This window comes from Trichosurus vulpecula, chromosome 3, assembly GCF_011100635.1.
Source record: "Trichosurus vulpecula isolate mTriVul1 chromosome 3, mTriVul1.pri, whole genome shotgun sequence".
NCBI classification, from domain to species: domain Eukaryota; kingdom Metazoa; phylum Chordata; class Mammalia; order Diprotodontia; family Phalangeridae; genus Trichosurus; species Trichosurus vulpecula.
Genome location: NC_050575.1, coordinates 155008501 through 155027595, shown reverse-complemented (window position 1 = coordinate 155027595; position 19095 = coordinate 155008501). Strand labels below are relative to the sequence as shown.

The following is a 19095-nucleotide window of genomic DNA, read 5'->3' as shown; positions in this document are numbered from 1 at the left end:
TAGATAATCAGAGTTGAAAGAGACCTTAGTTATCATCTATTTCTACTCTCTCACTTTGCTGAAGTGAGAAATGAGGCTAAGGGTAGTTATGTGATATATTCAAAGTCTAATAGAAAGTTAGTTGGACATTAAATACAACAAAAGAAAATGAAAGACATATTCAGTAATTTGTCAAACCTTCATTAGTGTTGAGGGGAAGTCAGGGACAGAGAGATGACATGAATTGTCCTCTTTGTCTCTATTACTCATGTCCTATATGACTTTGGAAAAACCATTTTCCTTCTAAGAGTCTCAGCTTCCTCATTTGTAAAATAAGGATGATCTCCAAGGTGATCTCTAAGCTTTACAACCTCTGACAAGTGATCCTGTGACCCCAAATATGCTTTACTGGGATGCTGCTGAAAAGAAATGATTTTCCCATGTTTCATTACACAGGTGTCCCCAGAAACTCAAGATGGAAGAGCTCTTTCCTGACACTTTCTCCTTTTGGAATGAAAGCAGATTTCCGTTTAAGAGGAAGCCATATTCTGAAGATTGTTTGTACCTAAATATTTTCACCTCAGCTAACCTGACAAAGAAATCCAACTTACCAGTAAGTAGGCTAGGGCAGGGGTTGGTTGTGATTTGGAATCAATAGATGAGTCATGGTTACCTCTTGTTTTGGCAGCACAAGACAACAAGGAAGCAGCCCTTGGTCTGGGTGGAATAACAAATAGATTAAGATCTCCCTTTGGCCAGATCTCCAATGGTTAGACTTCATGACCTTAAAAAGTTCATTTAATTTTATCTGCTTCACCTCAATTTTCCTCAACCATAGCCAAGGATAGGGGTGAGAAGTACACACCTGTACCAAGGAGCAACAATAAATAGTAAAATAATAAAATACCACAGTCTTTTAAGTGGTCTCTCTAGGTCTCCCTCTTCTCTAATCCTTCCACCACATACTGGTAAAATCATCCTATTCCTAAAACTCAGATGAGAGCCTGTCACTTTCTCGTTATTATTATTAGTACTAGCAATAATAACACCCACCTCACAGAATTGTGAGGATCAAAAGAGACAGTATTCATAAACCTATTTTTCCAGCCTAATTTCAATTGCTCCTATTCAGTTACTCTTCAGATCAGTCAAAATAACCTTTGAACTTTCCCTTACACATGACCTGCCACCTCCCATCTTGGTGCTTTTGCACAGGCTGTCCCTAATACCTGGAATACAATTCTTCCCCATCTCTACATCTTAGAGTCCCTACCTTCCTTTAGAACTTCATTCCAAATGCCATCTCCTCCAGTATGAGATCTTTCCTGATTCCCCAGTTTCTAGTTCTCTTCCAGAACAATTGCCTTCCATCTATTTTATACTTATTTGCACATATCTCTACTTACACATATATGTGTGATCTTGCCTTTCAGAATGTGAGCCCCTTTAGGCTGTAAAGTAGTTTGTCCTTCTTTCCCCACCATAAGGCATATTGTCTGATAGACAATATATGCTTAATAAATGTTGGTTGGTTGGTTGATTGTCTTACATTTGGAAAGTACCTTCACAAATATTCTTCCATTATTAAATAATTGAATGCATACATGCATGAAAAAGCATTTCCATAGAAGAACATTGGATCACGATGTCAGCAGTAGAGGCAAGTTAAAAGATCACAATCATTGTACTGATAGATAATTTAGGATTTAGAAAAGGAAACAATATGTCTTGGTTCAATAAGAAAGACAGTGGTAAAGTCAGACCTAGAATATAGGTCTCTTGATTCCTATTCCAGAGCCCTTTCTACTATATCACACCTCTTCCCTAAAAAAAGGGGTATATAGATCATATGATCTGGGCACTTTAGACATTCACTTTTTGAGGTTCCTTTTAATTCTGCACTCTTTGATCCAAACAGTTTTCCTCCTTATTTTCCAGGTGATGGTGTATATCCATGGAGGGGGGCAGGTGATAGATTCATCTTTTTCCTATAGTGGATTGGCACTCTCGACCCTTGGGAATGTGGTGGTGGTGACCATTCAGTACCGCTTGGGAATCTTTGGGTTCTTCAGGTAAGATCTAGAGTCCAGGAATTCAAATGGCACCAAACAAGGAGTGTGCGCCTAGTATTAGTGCTACTGCCTTGCCCTTGATATTCCCCTTCTCTGAAATTCTCTGATTCTTATGGAAACTGATCTTTGAAAGTCATGCATATAATGAACTCATCCTGACATGGAATATTTCTATTTGTTGCATTTACCTTCCTAGAACCTGGTATATATGTGGGCCTATTGTACTATTTCTATAATGTAATCTTCTAGAGGTCACAGGTCCTGTGGTAAGTCCTGTGCTTGTTGCTCTGTGGTCATAATTAATTTCAATGTCACTGTCACCCTGTAGTTGGTCACATGTAGCCAGGGGATATTAGCTGATATCTGTCCAGTTCATCAAGATTGGGTTGAAGACCCTGTATATGTTTACACATTCCTTTTGTACATATTGAGTGACCTCTACAGGCAAACCATACAATTCAAATTAACAAACACTTATTAAAAATGCCTAGTATGTTCATGATTCAGGATAGGGTGAGGGAGCTGAACAAAGAAAGCCTTGGCAGTGACCTTGCTTTCAAGAAGCTTACAGTCTAATGGAAAGAAGGCCAAATAGACATATAAGTGTGATACAATGGAGACTAAGATAAATATAAAGGGGAGGTATAGATAAATATCCTATGAGCAATTTGAGCAGGAAAAGTGCCTTTTCATCTATGAGGGAGAATGTCCAGGCAAGGTTTATGGAGGAGGCAGCACCTGCTTTGAGCTTCGAAGGAAAAGAATGACTTGGGCAGATGTTTAAGGGGAAAGGAGAAAGAATGCATTCCTGACATGGGGAGTGTGTGACTAAAGTCATGGAGACAAAAGACAGGATGACAAAGTGAGATATAGTATATTCAAGTTGGACTGAATCTGAGAATATGTAAAGGGTAATAATTTGAGAAAAGTTTGGCCAGGTAGGCTGGAGTTAGCTTGTTCAGAGTCTTGAATGCAAGAATTAAGAGTTCATTTGTTAGAAAAAAGGGACCTTTTTCTTTTTTTTTTTTTTTTTTTTTGTAGAGGAGAGGCATAACCTTGGTGGATCATTACAAATATTACTCAGGAAGAGGTGTAAGAGTAAGCAGAGAGACCTGAGTCAGGAAAAGTTTTGCATTTCACAGAATCCCCAAGCCTTCCCCCTGCTAGGGCCTTCCCACAAATGAACACTCACAGCTAGCTGCTTACCTGCTTCCTCTCTCTCCCTCAGCTCTAACTGCTTGGACCAACTTCCTTCCTCTTGGCTCTGCTCCACCCTTCTGGCTCTACTCCTTCATGTTTTACCTGCTCAGCAAGCTCCTCCTACCACAGGCTTTATGTGACTCAAGCTCATGTGACTTAGGCTTTCATGTGACTTAAGCAGGTCACATGGGCCTATTGATGGATGGGAAAGATCTTCTCTTTAAGCAAAAATACATTAATGATACCTAAAAATACATTAACAGTACTTTCAGCCCTAAGATCTTTCATATCCATTATATAGGTCAATGGGACAACTGGCATCAACAGAACTTTAAGACAATATAATAGGGATAACACAGAATAAATGAATAAAACAATATCTTAGAGTGCTGTTTGAGCACAAGCACCATATCATTCCCCTTTCAAATGAATGGGGCCCAAAATCTTGGGGTAAGGGACAAAAATCTCTTCTTCCATAGCTATTTCCTGCTGAAATTAAATGTAGATCTGTTCCTGCCTCAAGAGGTCCCATTTGAGAGGTCAGTTCTCTATCTGGCATCTGGAGCTTGGTCAATGCTAAATCCAGGGGTGACACATCACAGCCATGGAAAGGGGTGACATCCAGCTCAAGTGGTCAGGTGTCTACAGTTAGAGGGCACCAAACTATAACAACAAAGCTACTTGCCACTACTGTGGCTGTGTAAGACCAATAACACCAACACACAGGAGGGCTCCTAGCACAATTTCTTTGAGTGGCTTTTCTAAGGAAAGCAAGTTTAAGGAGTTTACAGTCACACTTTAATTAAGCATACATATATCATTCACTTATGTCAGGAGGGAAAGTCAGCACCCTGAACTTCAGAGAAAATACAAACAGAAATTACAAGCAGGAATTACAAGCAAAGACAAATAACACAAATCAACAGATAGGCTTCCAACCATCTGACCATAGCAATGCATACACAGTTACCAGAGAAAGAAGTACCAACATCTGGGTTTTCAAAGCCGGGGGGCTCCTTAATGGCTACCAAATCACACTACACTCTTCTAGTGAGTGAGCCCCCAAAGCAAAAGCTCTTCTCCCACAGTTCTGAGAGTTCTCAATTCGCCATTCTCAATTCTTGATTCAGAGTTCAGTGGCTATCCTCTGGGTATATATACCCTTTTTCAGGGCCTGAGGGCTTCACACCTCTTCTGATCTAATTCGTAAAAGGGTGTGAGCCTTCCTACAAACAAAGGCAAGGCTCACTCAAAGGCACTTGATGCTGAGAAGCATGACAAAAAAACAGTAACAATTATAACTTTGCTTGCCTTCACTCAAATCTGCAGGCAACAAAATTATCAAAGAAGTTGAAAAGCCAAAAAGCCTAAAAGAAATGAGACAATAACCAGAATCAGAGTAGATATAGGTTGAGCCGTGCTTCTGGAGTCCATGAACCTACTATCATAGCCTCATTCATGGTAGAATATATGAGTTAAGGCTACAATTTGGTAATCATCTTCTCCTGAATAAGCAACTGTTATAGTATTATCTTTCCCATGTGCTATAATTTCTCCAGCCTTTGGAACATAGTCTGGCTTCTGTTTTACCCATAGTTTAGCTCCCAATTTGATTCTATCAGTAGAACCAAACCCTTCAGCTCCTCTGATAGTTATTTCAGAAGGAGGGTCACTTTTGACAAGGGGTATTGTTTAACAAGCAATAATAATCAGTTGAATTATACCAAACTGTATGAATTCGTCACCTAAATTTTGGAATGTCACACTAATTTCTCCTTGATAATTGGAATCTATTACTACAGCCAATACGTGTATCCCTTGGGCATAATATCTATCTGAAATGTTTTTAGGGATTCTCATACATATTCCAGTAAGGATTTTTCTTATTTCTTTTTGATCCAAACAAAAGTCCTCTAAACAATATAAATCATATCTTGCTGAACCTGGTGTTCCTTGATATGATCCTGGGACATTTTGCCCCCAGTCCAATGCTCAGAATTTGGGATCTAATGCGTTTGCTGTTTTCTAATTTGCAGATTTGAGGTCATCAGGCTGGCTATAGGTGTACTTTCTCCCACTGGTCTATTATTCAAATTACATAAAGGAGTGAACAAATTATCCTTCCAGTGTTGATACGAATTTTTGGAACTTAACTTTATTAACTGTTCTTTCAATAATCTGTTCATTCTCCACACCCCATCTGCCTTGTGTACTGGCCAAACAAGATTATTCCATAGAGTGGTTGTAGGGACTAAAACTCTTGCCTCAACATATTTCTTTATAGTTTTGGTAATTTCAGTTGCCCACCTAGCACATGATACTTTTTTAAAGTTATTACTTCAGAAGGTTCAGGTAAACTGATTGGGTCCATTTTTATTTTTCCCACTAAAACTATATTAATTCCTGTCTTATTGCAAATTGATATCTCCCCTCAGGTAAATTTAGAGTCATACTTCTTAGTATATCTATTCCAATGATGTATTCAGGAGTGGATACAATTACCATGGCATATTCTTTCTTAGGTAATTGTCCAATTTTCATTGTTTGACTTGTTTGGCTGATATTTCTGGTGCTCCCAGTCCTGTGATGGTAATAGGAGTTGCATGTTTATATTTATCACGGTTTCTATATCTAAGACAGGCCTATGTCCCAGTATCTATTAATGCCTTAGTTACAGTACAATACATTTTTCCAATATGTGGTCAAATTGATATGGAGTCTATAATCCCATCAGTGTATTTCTTTAATCTGAGCTAGGGCTTGGCCAATTTCTTACTCTTCCTTAATATGTGACAAACTTGGATACAAGGATTCAGAAGGATCTGTAGGGGCAGTTCTTACTTCCCTATTCTGTCTGATATCAAGCCCCTTTTCTCTGTACATTTTATGTAATCATTACTGGGAATATCATTTATTCTTCCAAAATCTACCCCAGCTCTTAATAGAGCAATAAACAAATCCTTTCTTGTTAATCTATTCTAACTTTGAATCCACTAGCTATTTACTCTTTTCCCATGAGGAAATTTATCTCTTTTCCACTCCCCTAAGTCACTTGCTTGCGAAATCTTATCAAGCACCTCCAAAAGAAGATGCCCTATCTCCCCAATTAGTAGTCAGAATTAGGTGCTCATGAGCAAGAGAAGCCATCTTCACTATTATATTTCTGTGAGAAACTGCTAAGGAGGTATCATGATAAGCCTCAGCATTTCTGGTCAAAATTACTGCCTTCATTACCTTCTCCTTTAACATTCTCATGCAGTGCCTAAGTGAATACCAGGGTCTATCTCCACTAGGCCACGTAGAGTCAGTAGGATATTTTCTGCAACATCCATCCACAGCTAAATCTAACAGATTGGTTGCATTGTTACCTCCTAGCATATGGTAATCCCTCAAAGCTTGCTGTGCAAAAGGATACTGACTAATATCTATGACTTTTAAGCAATCTGTGTTATGGATCCCTACTCTTCTGGCCCCTTCATCATTGATTCTCACCATCCAAGACATTAATGATTCTCCCATCCTTTGGGTGAAGAGATTCAAAATATCTGTGACCTCCTGCTGAGTCAAATCCTCAATTATCTCCCTAAACACTGTGTGCCCCACCCTGGTTCTCCTGCTTTCTTATTAGTATTGGGAGAAAGTCTGCTCTTGTAAAAGCCTCATCAAACTTTGTTTCATTTTCCTCCCACACATTATCCTGGCAGTCATCAGAGCAACTATAACTCAGGCTGTGCAAGGACTGCATGCACACACCTTTTGTTAGTTCTTTGCTCCATTCTAGCTAAATGAACAGCAGTTTGTCCTTCTAAAGGAGAGCTTGAACACTGTAACACAGAAAGATTCTCATGCAAACCAGCCAATGCCCAAACAGTAGCTTGTTTGTCTACCACCCAAAACCCTCCAGTTTGCTTTTCTAAAGGAGAGCCTAAATGCTGTGGCACAGAAAGATTCCCATGCAAACCAACCAATGCCCTTTCCTTCTGAGCTTTCTCCTCAGCATCTTGTCTGCTTTTACACGTAAGATGATGATTTGTTAGCAAAGCCCAGCTTCTCCTACAGAGCCCTGCAGTTCTTTACCTGGTTCCATTGGTATTCCTTGCAAACATCTTTTTAAATCTCTGGGTTCTCCCTTTTGTAGTCCCACTTCCCAGTTTTCACAGTGTCCAGTGCTTTTAGCCCATTCTCTTGCCAGGGAGGAATAAGGTAAATCCCATATCCTGGGATATCCATTTCCTCCTCTAAAGTCCTCCTGCTCAAACAGAAGTCTGATAACTTGTGGTCCTGTTCATGACATCAAATGTATTGTGAACATGATTTTCACAACATCTACAACAGCTGTGACTATGCCAGTATAATTCTGAATCACAAAATATAACTCTCTCCACATAGAAGACAGAACCAAAACATTTATTCAATGACCAGAAAGCCAAATCCCAACACCAGAAAGCTAAATCCATCATAGCAACAAAGAAATCTATGCGCAGTAACAGTGCGGCGGGGTGGGGTGGGGTGGCCATCCCCAAGTTTTCCCCCTGCTAGGGCCTTCCCACAAATGAACACTTCAAGCTAGCTGCTCGCCTGCTTCCTTTCTCTCACTCAGCTCTAACTGCTCTAACCAACTTCCTTTCTCTCAGCTCTGCTCCACCCTTCCTGCTCCACCCCTTCACGTGCCACCCTTTTATCAAATTCCTCCCACCACAGGCTTCATGTGACTCAAGCTCATGTGACTTAGACTTCCATGTGACTTAAGCAGGTCACATGGGCCTAGTAATGGATGGGAAAGATCTTCCCATTAAGCAAAACCACATTAACAATACGTTAACAGTACAGACTCCTCCTATCCACTACAATGAATTAGCTAGAGATTCTCTCCCTGACAAAGAGGTACTCACCCTCCTTATGCATATAGTTGCAGCCAGCAAAAGCCAGCAGAATATGCCCAGGCTAAGATTAATGCTATGCCTATGTGTCAGAAAGTCAATTTCCTCCCCCACTTTTTTCTGCAGCAAATTTACAGCCTATTGTTCTAGACGATCTATAGAGAAGTTAACAAGTTCTCTGTAATATATTTCCACTGTTTGCTTGATTGGGATACTGTGTCCCCCAAACATATCCCACTAACTCTGCCCAAAATAATGCCGTAGGAATGATGTTGAGGCTTGATAGATGAATAGTCCATTCTCTCAAGATCCTATTTGATTGAAGAGGACTTATAAAAAGGAAGTGAATAAAATAAAAACAAGACAAGTAATAAATAAAATAAAAGGTCAAGTGAAGCACTTGAGTCTCATTCCTTCCAGGAAAAAAAAAATGTCAGTTCTATTTTGTTTATCTCTGTCCAGTCCAAGCAGACTGCCTTTCTATGCTGAATACTGACAACAAAGTTCATGCTAATTGCCAAATGAGGGATATAGGTGATAATAGTTCTTAGCTATTGGAAAGCAGAAGATGGAACAATTACTATGAGTCTGAGTGTCTAGGTTTTCTGGAGCAGATAGGATATGAACTAAACATTTTCAGACTAGCATGGAGGATGGGAAAAATATTTGAATCCTGCAAATCACATGGGAAGAAAAACACTAACATGGTATGGTTGGGAACAGGAAAGATTTGGGGACCAAACAACTGGGGATTTCTTCCAGGGCAAAACAATTTGTTGGAGTAGTTGCCATTAATTGGATATCCAAGGAATAACGTAGGTCATGGACAGAAAAAATTAGAAGACCTGATTCCTGCTCTCATAATACTTACATCTAATGCAGAAAGGAGGACCTATTTAAAAAATATAAAAATAACAAGGTTGACAGTTAAACTGGATTTTTTGGAGGTATGAAGGCCCATCACTATGCCTAATTTTCCCATGTAACCAGTTATTCCTAATAGTAATGCCAATATTTTCAATTTTTATCTATATTATCAAATTTGCCCTTTAACTCCCTTTAGGTAAGTGCTATTATCAATTTATAGATTAGGAAAATAAGGCTTAAATGCACTGAATGAGTTGCCCATGAACACAGGGTTAAATATCAAAGGCCATATTTCAAACAAGGTTTCTCCCGACTATCAGTCAATATTCTTTCTACTATACTACCTCTCATTTCTTGACACTAACTTCTGTCAGAAGGCCCACCCTTTGACAACCATTCTTTTTTCATTCACCCATCCATCCATCCATCCATCCTTCCATGCATCAATGAATACATCCATTCATCTACCTATTTCCTCTCCTCACCCTTACAGCACTGGTGATGAGCACGCTTTGGGGAACTGGGGTTGCTTAGACCAAGTGGCAGCACTCCATTGGATCCAGAAGAATATTGTCAATTTTGGAGGAGACCCGAGCTCTGTGACCATCTTTGGTGAAGATTCAGGAGGTTTTAGTGTTTCAGCACTGGTGAGATTTCAGAGTGGCATGCTTTGATTCAGAGGGCTCTGCCAATGTTTCTGAACTCAGGGTGGGAGCCCCAGCAACAAAGAGATCTCTGGTATAAAAGGGGACTTCAGTTTTTGCAACAGTCTGGGATGACCATATGTGATTCAAGACAGTTGATTTCTTTACCAACCAGGTAGTAAAATATCTTTGATTTAAATACAGATTTGTCCATGCCCCAAGACTGATTTTAGACAGCCAATAATAAAGATCTATGAGGGTATAGAACGTACTCGTTTTTCAAAATGATGTCCTTTTATAATGTCAATAGCAACAAGTTAAGTTTGTATAGTGCTTTAAAATCACTTTCCTCACAGGTGCTATATAAAGTAGATAATACATTATAGCTGAGGCTCAGATAGATGTAGTTTCTATAAGAACTGGGACTTGAACTCATATCTCTAGATTCCAAATCCAGTTTTCTTTCCATGTACATGAATTGGTTCAGAGTATCATGAAAACCTCCATAATTTATCCTTAAGGTAGCCCAAGCAAACTTTATGAAGCTAGCGCACTCTTGACGATATTTTCCTTGACACCATCAAAGTATAGAAGTAGGGCTAGTCTTGACCTACAGGCAGCCACATGATACCTCTACAGTGATTTCTCTGTCTATGAGTGACCCATCCTACAGAATTTCTTGTTTTTCATCATTTGAATTTCATTGCCTTAAATTTTGTTCCCTGCTTATAATCCAAATTTTCCCTGGAAGGGTCACATATTAAATCTAACTGGCCATTGATACCTTCATGTGAATGTATTTATTATGTTTTTTTCTAAGAACAGATTTTGATAGGGAGAAGAGGAGAACTCCTGAGAAAACTAGATTTTAGAACAAAAAGCGTGGAAGTCAATGAGTAGGGAGAAAGGGAATAAACAAGGTATCTAAGACTCCTAGGGAAAAAATCAGCTTCATAGTTTTGCCCAGAATTTTTAATAAACTAGCCTGCTGGTTTTCTCAGGAGTTTTCCTCTTCTCCCTATCAAAATTTTTGCTTAGGAAAAAACATAATAAATATATTCACATGAAGGTATCAGTGGCCAGTTAGATTTAATATGTGACCCTTGAATTTCTGATTCAAGTAACTCATGCTTGTGTTAATAGTTTCCTCTTTTAGAAGTTTTCATCGAGAAACTAAATTCCAGATTCATGCAAACCATCAGTGGAAATGTCACTTCCAAAGGCCTAAGAAGAAAAAAAAAATCTTTCATTCATTTATTATAGTCCAAGTCCAGCAAGGTGATCATCCTATATATTTTCTGAGCATAGGTGGTCTTGCCTTGACCCATCTAATCAGGGCTCTTGAACCATGCTGTAAAGAGCCATTTTGGCATTTGGGACAAGTAACATGAAACAGATCTTTAAATCAATATTTTAAGACACACTGGAGGGAAGGGAAGAACACCCTGGGGTCAAAAAAAACTCTGTGGAGAGAAAGATCCTAGATGTATGCCTTCATGCTACAAGAATTTATTAAATTTAGGTTAATTAAATTAGGCTATTAAATTTAGGCTGAATACAAGGCCCTATGCTAAGTTCTTGGATATTAGGACAAAAAGAAAAATCATGACTTCAAGAAATTTCTATTTTAATGGAGGTAAACAAAATGAATACAGGTGAGTCAAAGGCTACTGCTAGGAAGGTCTCTACTCACTGGAGTAGGAGAACACGAAAGAGGTAAAAGTGTGAGACCCAAGGGGAGGAAGTATGCCCTCTGATGGTTTCTCATTTTGGCTCTTTTTTAGGTAAATTCTAGGCATAGTTCAAACCTATAATTTCCTTGGTAATGGGAACTCTTGATGAGAAAAACAAACAAACAAACAAACATGCAAATCCTTAATTATACTGCAATCTATAGTCTCAGAGAACTCCCAAAGAGTACTGATAATTTTGTTTAGGGTCACTTAGCAGGTGGGTGTCAAGGGAAAAACTGGAACCCAGTTTTTCCAATTCCAAGTCTGGCCTCCCATACACTATACCCGGCCCTCGGTGTCTATTTTAGCTAATTATTTTAGTAACTAATCGCTAAGGCTGTAGTACTTATTTATTTCTAATTCTAGTGATGGAAGGGAGGGTATGTCAGCATCCTCTAAATTTCATGCCCTAGGGCCTAGAGTAAAGTTGTGGTTGTCATAACCTAGTTACAGTTTTGCTCTTGAATGGTAATTTCATTTCCATCATTGTTCTCTCAGGTTCTGTCTCCTTTGACCAAGAATCTCTTCCACCGAGCCATTATGCAGAGTGGAGTTGTCCTTCAAAAAGCTCTGTTCAGTTACAATGTCAAACCAATTACTGAGGTAGGCTCCTTACATTATATGCCTTTCCAAACACTTCACTGCATTTATATACTTAAAGTGGTCCAAGCTGGAATGATATGTGGGAATTTAGAAAATCCACTCCAAATTTTCACATGTACTATTTATGTCTGACCTGTGGTATAGCATTCTGAGCTCATATTGGTCTGATCAGCCACAATCAGAGGCACTATAACTTGAATCTAACATAGTGATGTCATTTTGGTCCTCTTTCAAGCATGAACAAAACAAGGTCAAAGCTGTCATCTATTTTAATCACTTTATTTTCCTTCAGAAAGGAGTCCATGAGTGAGGAAGGGACTTACCAGTGTCACATAGGAAGCAAGGGGTAGAGCCAGGATTTGAACCCAACTCCTCTGATTTCAGATTCAGCACATTCTTCTACATCATATTGTCACACATCCAGGGACATAGTGGTTTGGGTAAAACTGTTCTACCCCATGAGGTCTCAGTAAAAAGTGTTCCCTGTCATATTTTGTTACAGACAATTGCGGTTATTGCTGGATGTAAAACCACCACGTCAGCCGTCCTGGTTCAGTGTATGAGGCAGAAGACAGAGGATGAGATTCTCAAAATAAATGTGAACATGGTAGGCAATCTTACAGTCCTTACCTCTTGCCCCTTCAACAACTTTCATTGTATATGGTCACTTCATGCTCTCAAGTTCTATCATTCAATATGGATGTCTTCCCATGGCCAATATGCTCTTATTTCTAGAATGGTAAGTAGCCAAGTATTTTTAGGGAAAATAATTTTTTTGCCATAGTCATAGCTGCATTGTGGAGAGCAGATGTCATGGTTGGTAAGAAGGCCAGGAAAGAATTCACCTCCTATACTACAACTAGCACATCATCTGTAAGCTTTCTATTTTTGAAACTGGATGCTCACTTTGGTTGTTTCTTTGCTGAAGATTGAAAGCACTACAGGCAGTATCTATATTTTAGCACACTGTGAAAAATCTTACTTCTCCTATCCTAGTTGTAGTTCCAATTTCCACAAATCTCCCTCCTACAGACCCTAGTTGACTTGACCCTCACCTAAGTCATGATCTGGTAGATGGATTTCTGGGTTTTGCTCCTGATGTCCACATGTCTGAGTATAAGAGTCTAGGCCAGAAGACCATTCGAGGCTCCTCCCTCGGAGTTAAAGTATCTTAGAGAATCTGTTCTTTTAAAGAAATCTGAAGCATGGAGGCAGTGGCTTGTCTATCCTGTAGCTATACAGAACCTGAGGTGCTGAGGGCTTCGCTGAAAAACGGAATATTTACCATACGACCTGTCTGCTTTCTCAGTGAAGTCAACCTGACCCTTGACTGAGATTGTGTTCACACATTAGGGGCAAAATGCAGCCTTGGCATGGTCATTTAGATCCACTCAAGCCCCAAGCACATTGGGAGGATAAGTCAGACAAATGAAACCAAAGTACTTTCTTGTGCCTAGAACAACTTGCATATTTGCTACAATTCTCTACTTTGCACATGTGGTACCAGTTTGTCAGCAACAACCTGAGGAGTCTTGGGAGAATGCAGAGATTGCAGAGATGGAGAGGATAAGGGCCAAGCATGTTCAAAATGCAAGATGGGACTCTTGCTGCATGATTTTCAGCAACGTTGGCATAATTTGCACCAAATGCAATCTTTATTTTAGCATATTAAATAGATAATGTTGTCCTCTTTTCTTCAGTTTCTCTCTTAGAATGGAGGCCAAGTATCGTATGGGGTGGTGATGGGCTATGAAAGATTAGACCTAATGAACAAATTGAGGAAAGAGTGCCACCACTCATTTCTAAGACAGCTTACCCCACCTGTATTTTCTTCCAAAGGACTATGATGTGTTAGGGGTCAGTAGGAGGGAGAAGCACTTGAGGTAGTGGTTCCAAGCATGATTTCATAGAGGGTTTGTTACTCTCTATGGCTCTTACAGCTTGACTTTGCCAAGAGGTGTGGAAGACCAGGAGAAGTGTGCATTTCTTCAACTAGCACCTTCTTGAGAACTCTGTGAGGATGAACCTTATTGTCAAGGGACTTAGCATGGTGAGAGGTCTTTCTGGGAAATTTCTCTCATCCATTCTTTTTTTTTGCCTTCACAGAATTTATACCAGGTGGATTTCAGAGGAGATCCTATAGAGGTAAGTTATTTTTGTTATTTTAATTTTTAACTCTTGGTTCCTTTAAGTTAGTCATTCAGTCAGTTAATGAAAATTTTATGAGCATCTACTATGTGAGAGGCATTGTGATAAGTGGTATAATTGTAGATACTAAGTTCTAGTTAAGTACAGGAAAGACAATCATCACTGAATGGAATGATTCAATGCCATATCCTTTCATAGGGCCCCATCACACTCTCTGGGCACAATTACCCATACCTGAAAATTCCTCTTCAGGAATCTGGGACTGGCCTTTTCAGTTTCAGAGTAGCTTCTACACCAAGGAATCTTGTTGTGATGTGATGTGATGTGACATGACATGACGCGATGCAGTGTGTTGCGGTGCAGTGCATTGGCGTGTGTGTGTGTGTGTGTGTGTGTGTGTGTGTGTGTGCGTGTGTGTGAGAGAGATGGACACTCTTGGCTATTATAAGAGGTTTTAATGTTCCAAAATTATAAAACAAAATGCCTGAAAATACAAGTAAAATCAATTATGTTGAAGAACAGTTAACAAAATATTTAAAAAAAAACCTAAGTTCACAGATACCAGTTTAAGAAACCCTAGTTAAGGATTTATATAGCTTTTTGTTTACCATCCTAAAATCTCTGCCAAAATAGTTCTTTAGATGAGGATGCCAGAAGTCAATTTTCTTTATTTCATGTCAGACAATTTTAATTAATGTAAAAAAAAATCTAGACTAGAGAAACATGTTAGGTGGGTCAATTGTGCCCTACATGCTCTCAGAGATGACACCAAGGCTCCAGGCAATTAAGGCTATTCTTATCAATCTCTACCACACCTTGTATACCCTATGAAAACAACTGTAATTGCAATAAGAGACTTTTGCTTTGGGCAAATTATTAAGTGAAAAAATCTCTGGGGTTGACTGGCCATTTGAGATTCCAAGCCTTGTTGACTTGTTTCAGCAGTAATCAGGTTCTCTCCCCAGCCCTACCTCTTTCATCATCTTTCCTAGAAAGTTATTTGTCCTCTTAGGTAGGTTAGTGTATGTAGAAGACAATAAGACTCCAACTTTTCTTCACTATTTCCCTAAAATTCCACTTAGTCCAAGAAGTCCTCCTGAACTAAACAGAAGAGACATGATAAATTCCCTTCAACCCCACTATCTCTAGGTATGGTCTACTGAATCTTTACCTCTCTTTGCCTCATGACTGTCCTGAAGCACTGGTTTGTATACAATGTAAATATTTCCTTTCTTATTGCTTCAGTTACCATATTCCATTAATATTCTACCTGTGCAGTCTATGTTGAGTTCGTGGCAGAGTGCTATAGAGGAAAGTGTCCCGGATTAGAAATCAGGAAAATTGAGTTTAGTCTATATGTCTGGACTTTGCCACTCTCCTCTTAGAGCCTCAATTTCCTTATCCATAAAAGAATGTGATTCTCTAAATAAATAATCATATCATCTGCAAAAAGTGATAATTTAGTTTCTTCTTTTCCTATTCTAATTCCTTCAATTTCTTTTTCTTCTCTTATTGCTACAGCTAATGTTTCTAGTACCAAATTGAATAGAAGGCGTGATAATGGACATCCTTGTTTCACCCCTGATCTTATTGGGAATGCATCTAACTTATCCCCATTACAAATAATGCTTGTTGATGGTTTTAGGTAGATGCTATTTATAATTTTAAGGAAGGTTCCATTTATTCCTATGCTTTGAAGTGTTTTTAATAGGAATGGGTGTTGTATTTTGTCAAAGGTTTTTTTGCGTCTATTGAGATGATCATGTGGTTTCTGCTAGTTTTGTTGTTGATATGAACAATTATGCTAATCATTTTTCTAATATTGAACCAGGCTTGCATTCCTGGAATAAATCCTACCTGGTCATAGTGTGTTATTCTGGTTATAAGTTGCTGCAATCTTTTTGCTAGTATTTTATTTAAAATTTTCGCACCAATATTCATTAGAGAAATTGTTCTATAATTTTCTTTCTCTGTTTTGACTCTACCTGGTTTGGGTATTAGTACCATATTCGTGTCATAAAAAGGATTTGGTAGGACTCCTTCTTCACCTATTTTCCCAAATGGTCTGCAAAGTATTGGAATTAGTTGTTCTTTAAATGTTTGATAGAATTCACATGTAAAACCATCTAGCCCTGGAGATTTTTTCCTGGGGAGTTCATTGATGGCTTGCTCAATTTCTTTTTCTGTGATGGGGTTATTTAGAAATTTTACTTCCTTTTCTGTTAACCTGGGCAGTTTCTGTTTTTGTAGATATTCATCCATGTCCCTAAGTTTGTCAAATTTATGGGCATACAATTGGGCAAAATAATTCCTAATTATTGTTTTGATTTCCTCCTCATTAGAGGTAAAGTCAGTCTTTTCATTTTTGATACTGGTAATTTGATTTTCTTCTTTCTTTTTTAAAATCAAATTGACCAAAGGTTTATCGATTTTATTGTTTTTTTTTCATAAAACCAACTCTTTGTTTTATTTATTAATTCAATAGTTTTCTTGGTTTCAATTTTGTTAATCTCTCCTTTGATTTTCAGTATTTCTAGTTCGATATTTAATTGGGGATTTTCAATTTGCTCTTTTTCTACCTTTTTCAGCAGTGTGGCCAGATCATTGATCTCCTTTTCCCCTATTTTATTCATGTAAACATTTAGGGATATAAAACTTCCCCTAAGAACTGCTTTTGCTGCATCCCATAAGTTTTGGTATGTTGTTTGATTATTGTCATTCTCTTGAATGAAGTTATTAATTGTTTCTCTGATTTGTTCTTTGGCCCACTCATTCTTTAGAATTAAATTATTTAGTTTCCAATTAATTTTTAGCTTATTTTTCCATGGTTCTTTGTTACAAATAATTCTTATTGCATCATGACCTGAAAAGTGTGCTTTGTCTACTTCTGCCTTTCTGCACTGGATTGTGAGGTTTTGATGCCCTAATACATGGTCAATTTTTGAGTATGTCCCATGTACCGCTGAAAAGAAAGTATATTCCTTTTTATCCCCATTCATTTTTCTTCAGAGGTCTATCATATCTGCCTTTTCTAAAATTCTGTTTACCTCCATAACTTCTTTCTTATTTATTTTGAGGTTAGATTTATCAAGTTCAGAAAGGGGGAGGTTGAGGTCTCCCAATGTTATAGTTTTGTTGTCTATTTCTTCCTGTAACTCCCTTAACCTCTCCTCTAAGAATCTGTATGCCTTACCACTTGTTGTATATATGCTAACCAATGATATTGCTCCATTGTTTATGGTGCCTTTTAGCAGGATATAATGTCCTTCCTTATCTCTTTTAATTAAATCTATCTTTACTTTTGCTTTGTCTGAGATTAGGATCGCTACACCTGCTTTTTTTACTTTAGCTGAGGGGCAATATATTTTACTCCAGCCTTTTACCTTTACCCTGTGTGTATTCCCCTGTTTCAAATGTGTTTCTTGTAAACAGCATATTGTAGGATTATGGTTTTTAATCCATTCTGCTACCAGCTTCTGTTTTTTGAGAGTGTTCATCTCATTCACGTTCAGAGTTATGATTTCTATCTGTGTCTTTTTCTCCATCCTAATTCCCCCTGTTTATGCTTTTATTTCTCCCTTTCCCCTTCTCCTCCTCAACAAAGTTTTGCTTTTGACTGCTGCCTTCCTCAGTTTACCCTCCCTCTTTATTCCCCTCCCTTATCTTACTGTTTCCCACTTGCTACTTCTCCCCTCCCTTCTGACCACCCCCCTCCCCTTTTTCCCCCTTCCCCTCCTACTTCCCGTAGGTCAAGTTAGATTTCTAAACTTATCAGGGTATGTTATTCCCTTCTTGAACCAGATCAGATGACAGTGATGCTCAAACACTGCACTTCTCCCTCCCTTCTTTCCCTCTATTATAATATGTTTTTGTGCCTCTTCATTTGATGTAATTTACCCTTTTCTACTACCTCCTTACCTCTTTTCTCATAGCCCACCCTTTACATCTCTTACTTATGTTTTTTATCTTTACATCAGTTAATTTATACAGGCATTCACAATCTATGTGTATCCCTTTCAATTGTAATAATATCTGTACCATTCTCAAGACTGACATATATATGTATACATATAAAACATACATAAGATGATATAATCCCACATAAAGATGCAAATAATTTGCTCTTATTGATTAATAAGTTTGTTGGGGGGTTTTCCCCCAATTACCTTTTTATATCTCTCTTGAGTTTTGTATTTGGAGATCAAATTTTCCATTGAGTTCTGGCCTTTTCATCAGGAAGGTCTGGAATTCCCTTATTTCATTGAATGTCCATCTCCTTGCCTGAAAAAATTATGCTTAGTTTTTCTGGGTAGTTGATCCTTGGTTGTAGTCCCAGCTCCTTTGCACTTCAGAATATCATATTCCAATTTCTCCTGTCTTTTAATGTGGAAGCTGAGAGATCCTGCGTGATCCTGACTGTAATTCCACGATATTTGAATTGCTTCTTTTTGGCTGCTTGCAGTATTTTCTCCTGGACTTTGTAATTCTGAAATTGGGCTATGATATTTCTTGGTGTTTTCAGTTTGGGATCTCTTTCAGGGGGTGATCAGTGAATTCTTTCAATGACTATTTTGCCCTCTGGTTCTAGGACCTCTGGGCAGTTGTCTTTGATAATTTCTTCGAAGATCGTGTCAAGGCTCTTTTTTTCATTGTCGATTTCCGGTAGACCAATAACTCTTAAATTGTCTCTCCTGGATCTATTTTCCAGGTCAGTTGTTTTCCAAATCAGATATTTCACATTTTTTTCTATTTTTTCTTTTTTACATTTTGTTTTAATACTTCTTTGTGCCTTATAGATTTATTGGCTTCTACTTGCTCAACTCTAATTTTTAATGAGTTAATGTTTTCATTTTGCTTTTGAGTCTCCTTTTCCAGTTGGTTGATTTTGCCTCTCAGGGTGTCATTTTCTCTCTCTAGATTCTGAATCTCCATAGCCATTTCGCCAATCTTTTTTTCCATATTTTCTTTT

The 19095-nt window shown here is 38.3% G+C and overlaps 1 protein-coding gene across 1 annotated transcript in view; it reads left to right on the top strand.

Moving 5' to 3' along the window:
- LOC118842264 (liver carboxylesterase 1-like) overlaps positions 1-19095 on the top strand; it is a 39692-nt gene that overhangs the window by 9806 nt on the left and 10791 nt on the right. Inside the window, exons 3-8 of the mRNA XM_036749848.1 lie at positions 436-592; positions 1918-2051; positions 9492-9645; positions 11874-11978; positions 12481-12585; positions 14085-14123. Coding sequence (XP_036605743.1) covers positions 436-592; positions 1918-2051; positions 9492-9645; positions 11874-11978; positions 12481-12585; positions 14085-14123 — 694 coding nt within the window. The remainder of the gene's footprint in view (positions 1-435; positions 593-1917; positions 2052-9491; positions 9646-11873; positions 11979-12480; positions 12586-14084; positions 14124-19095) is intronic.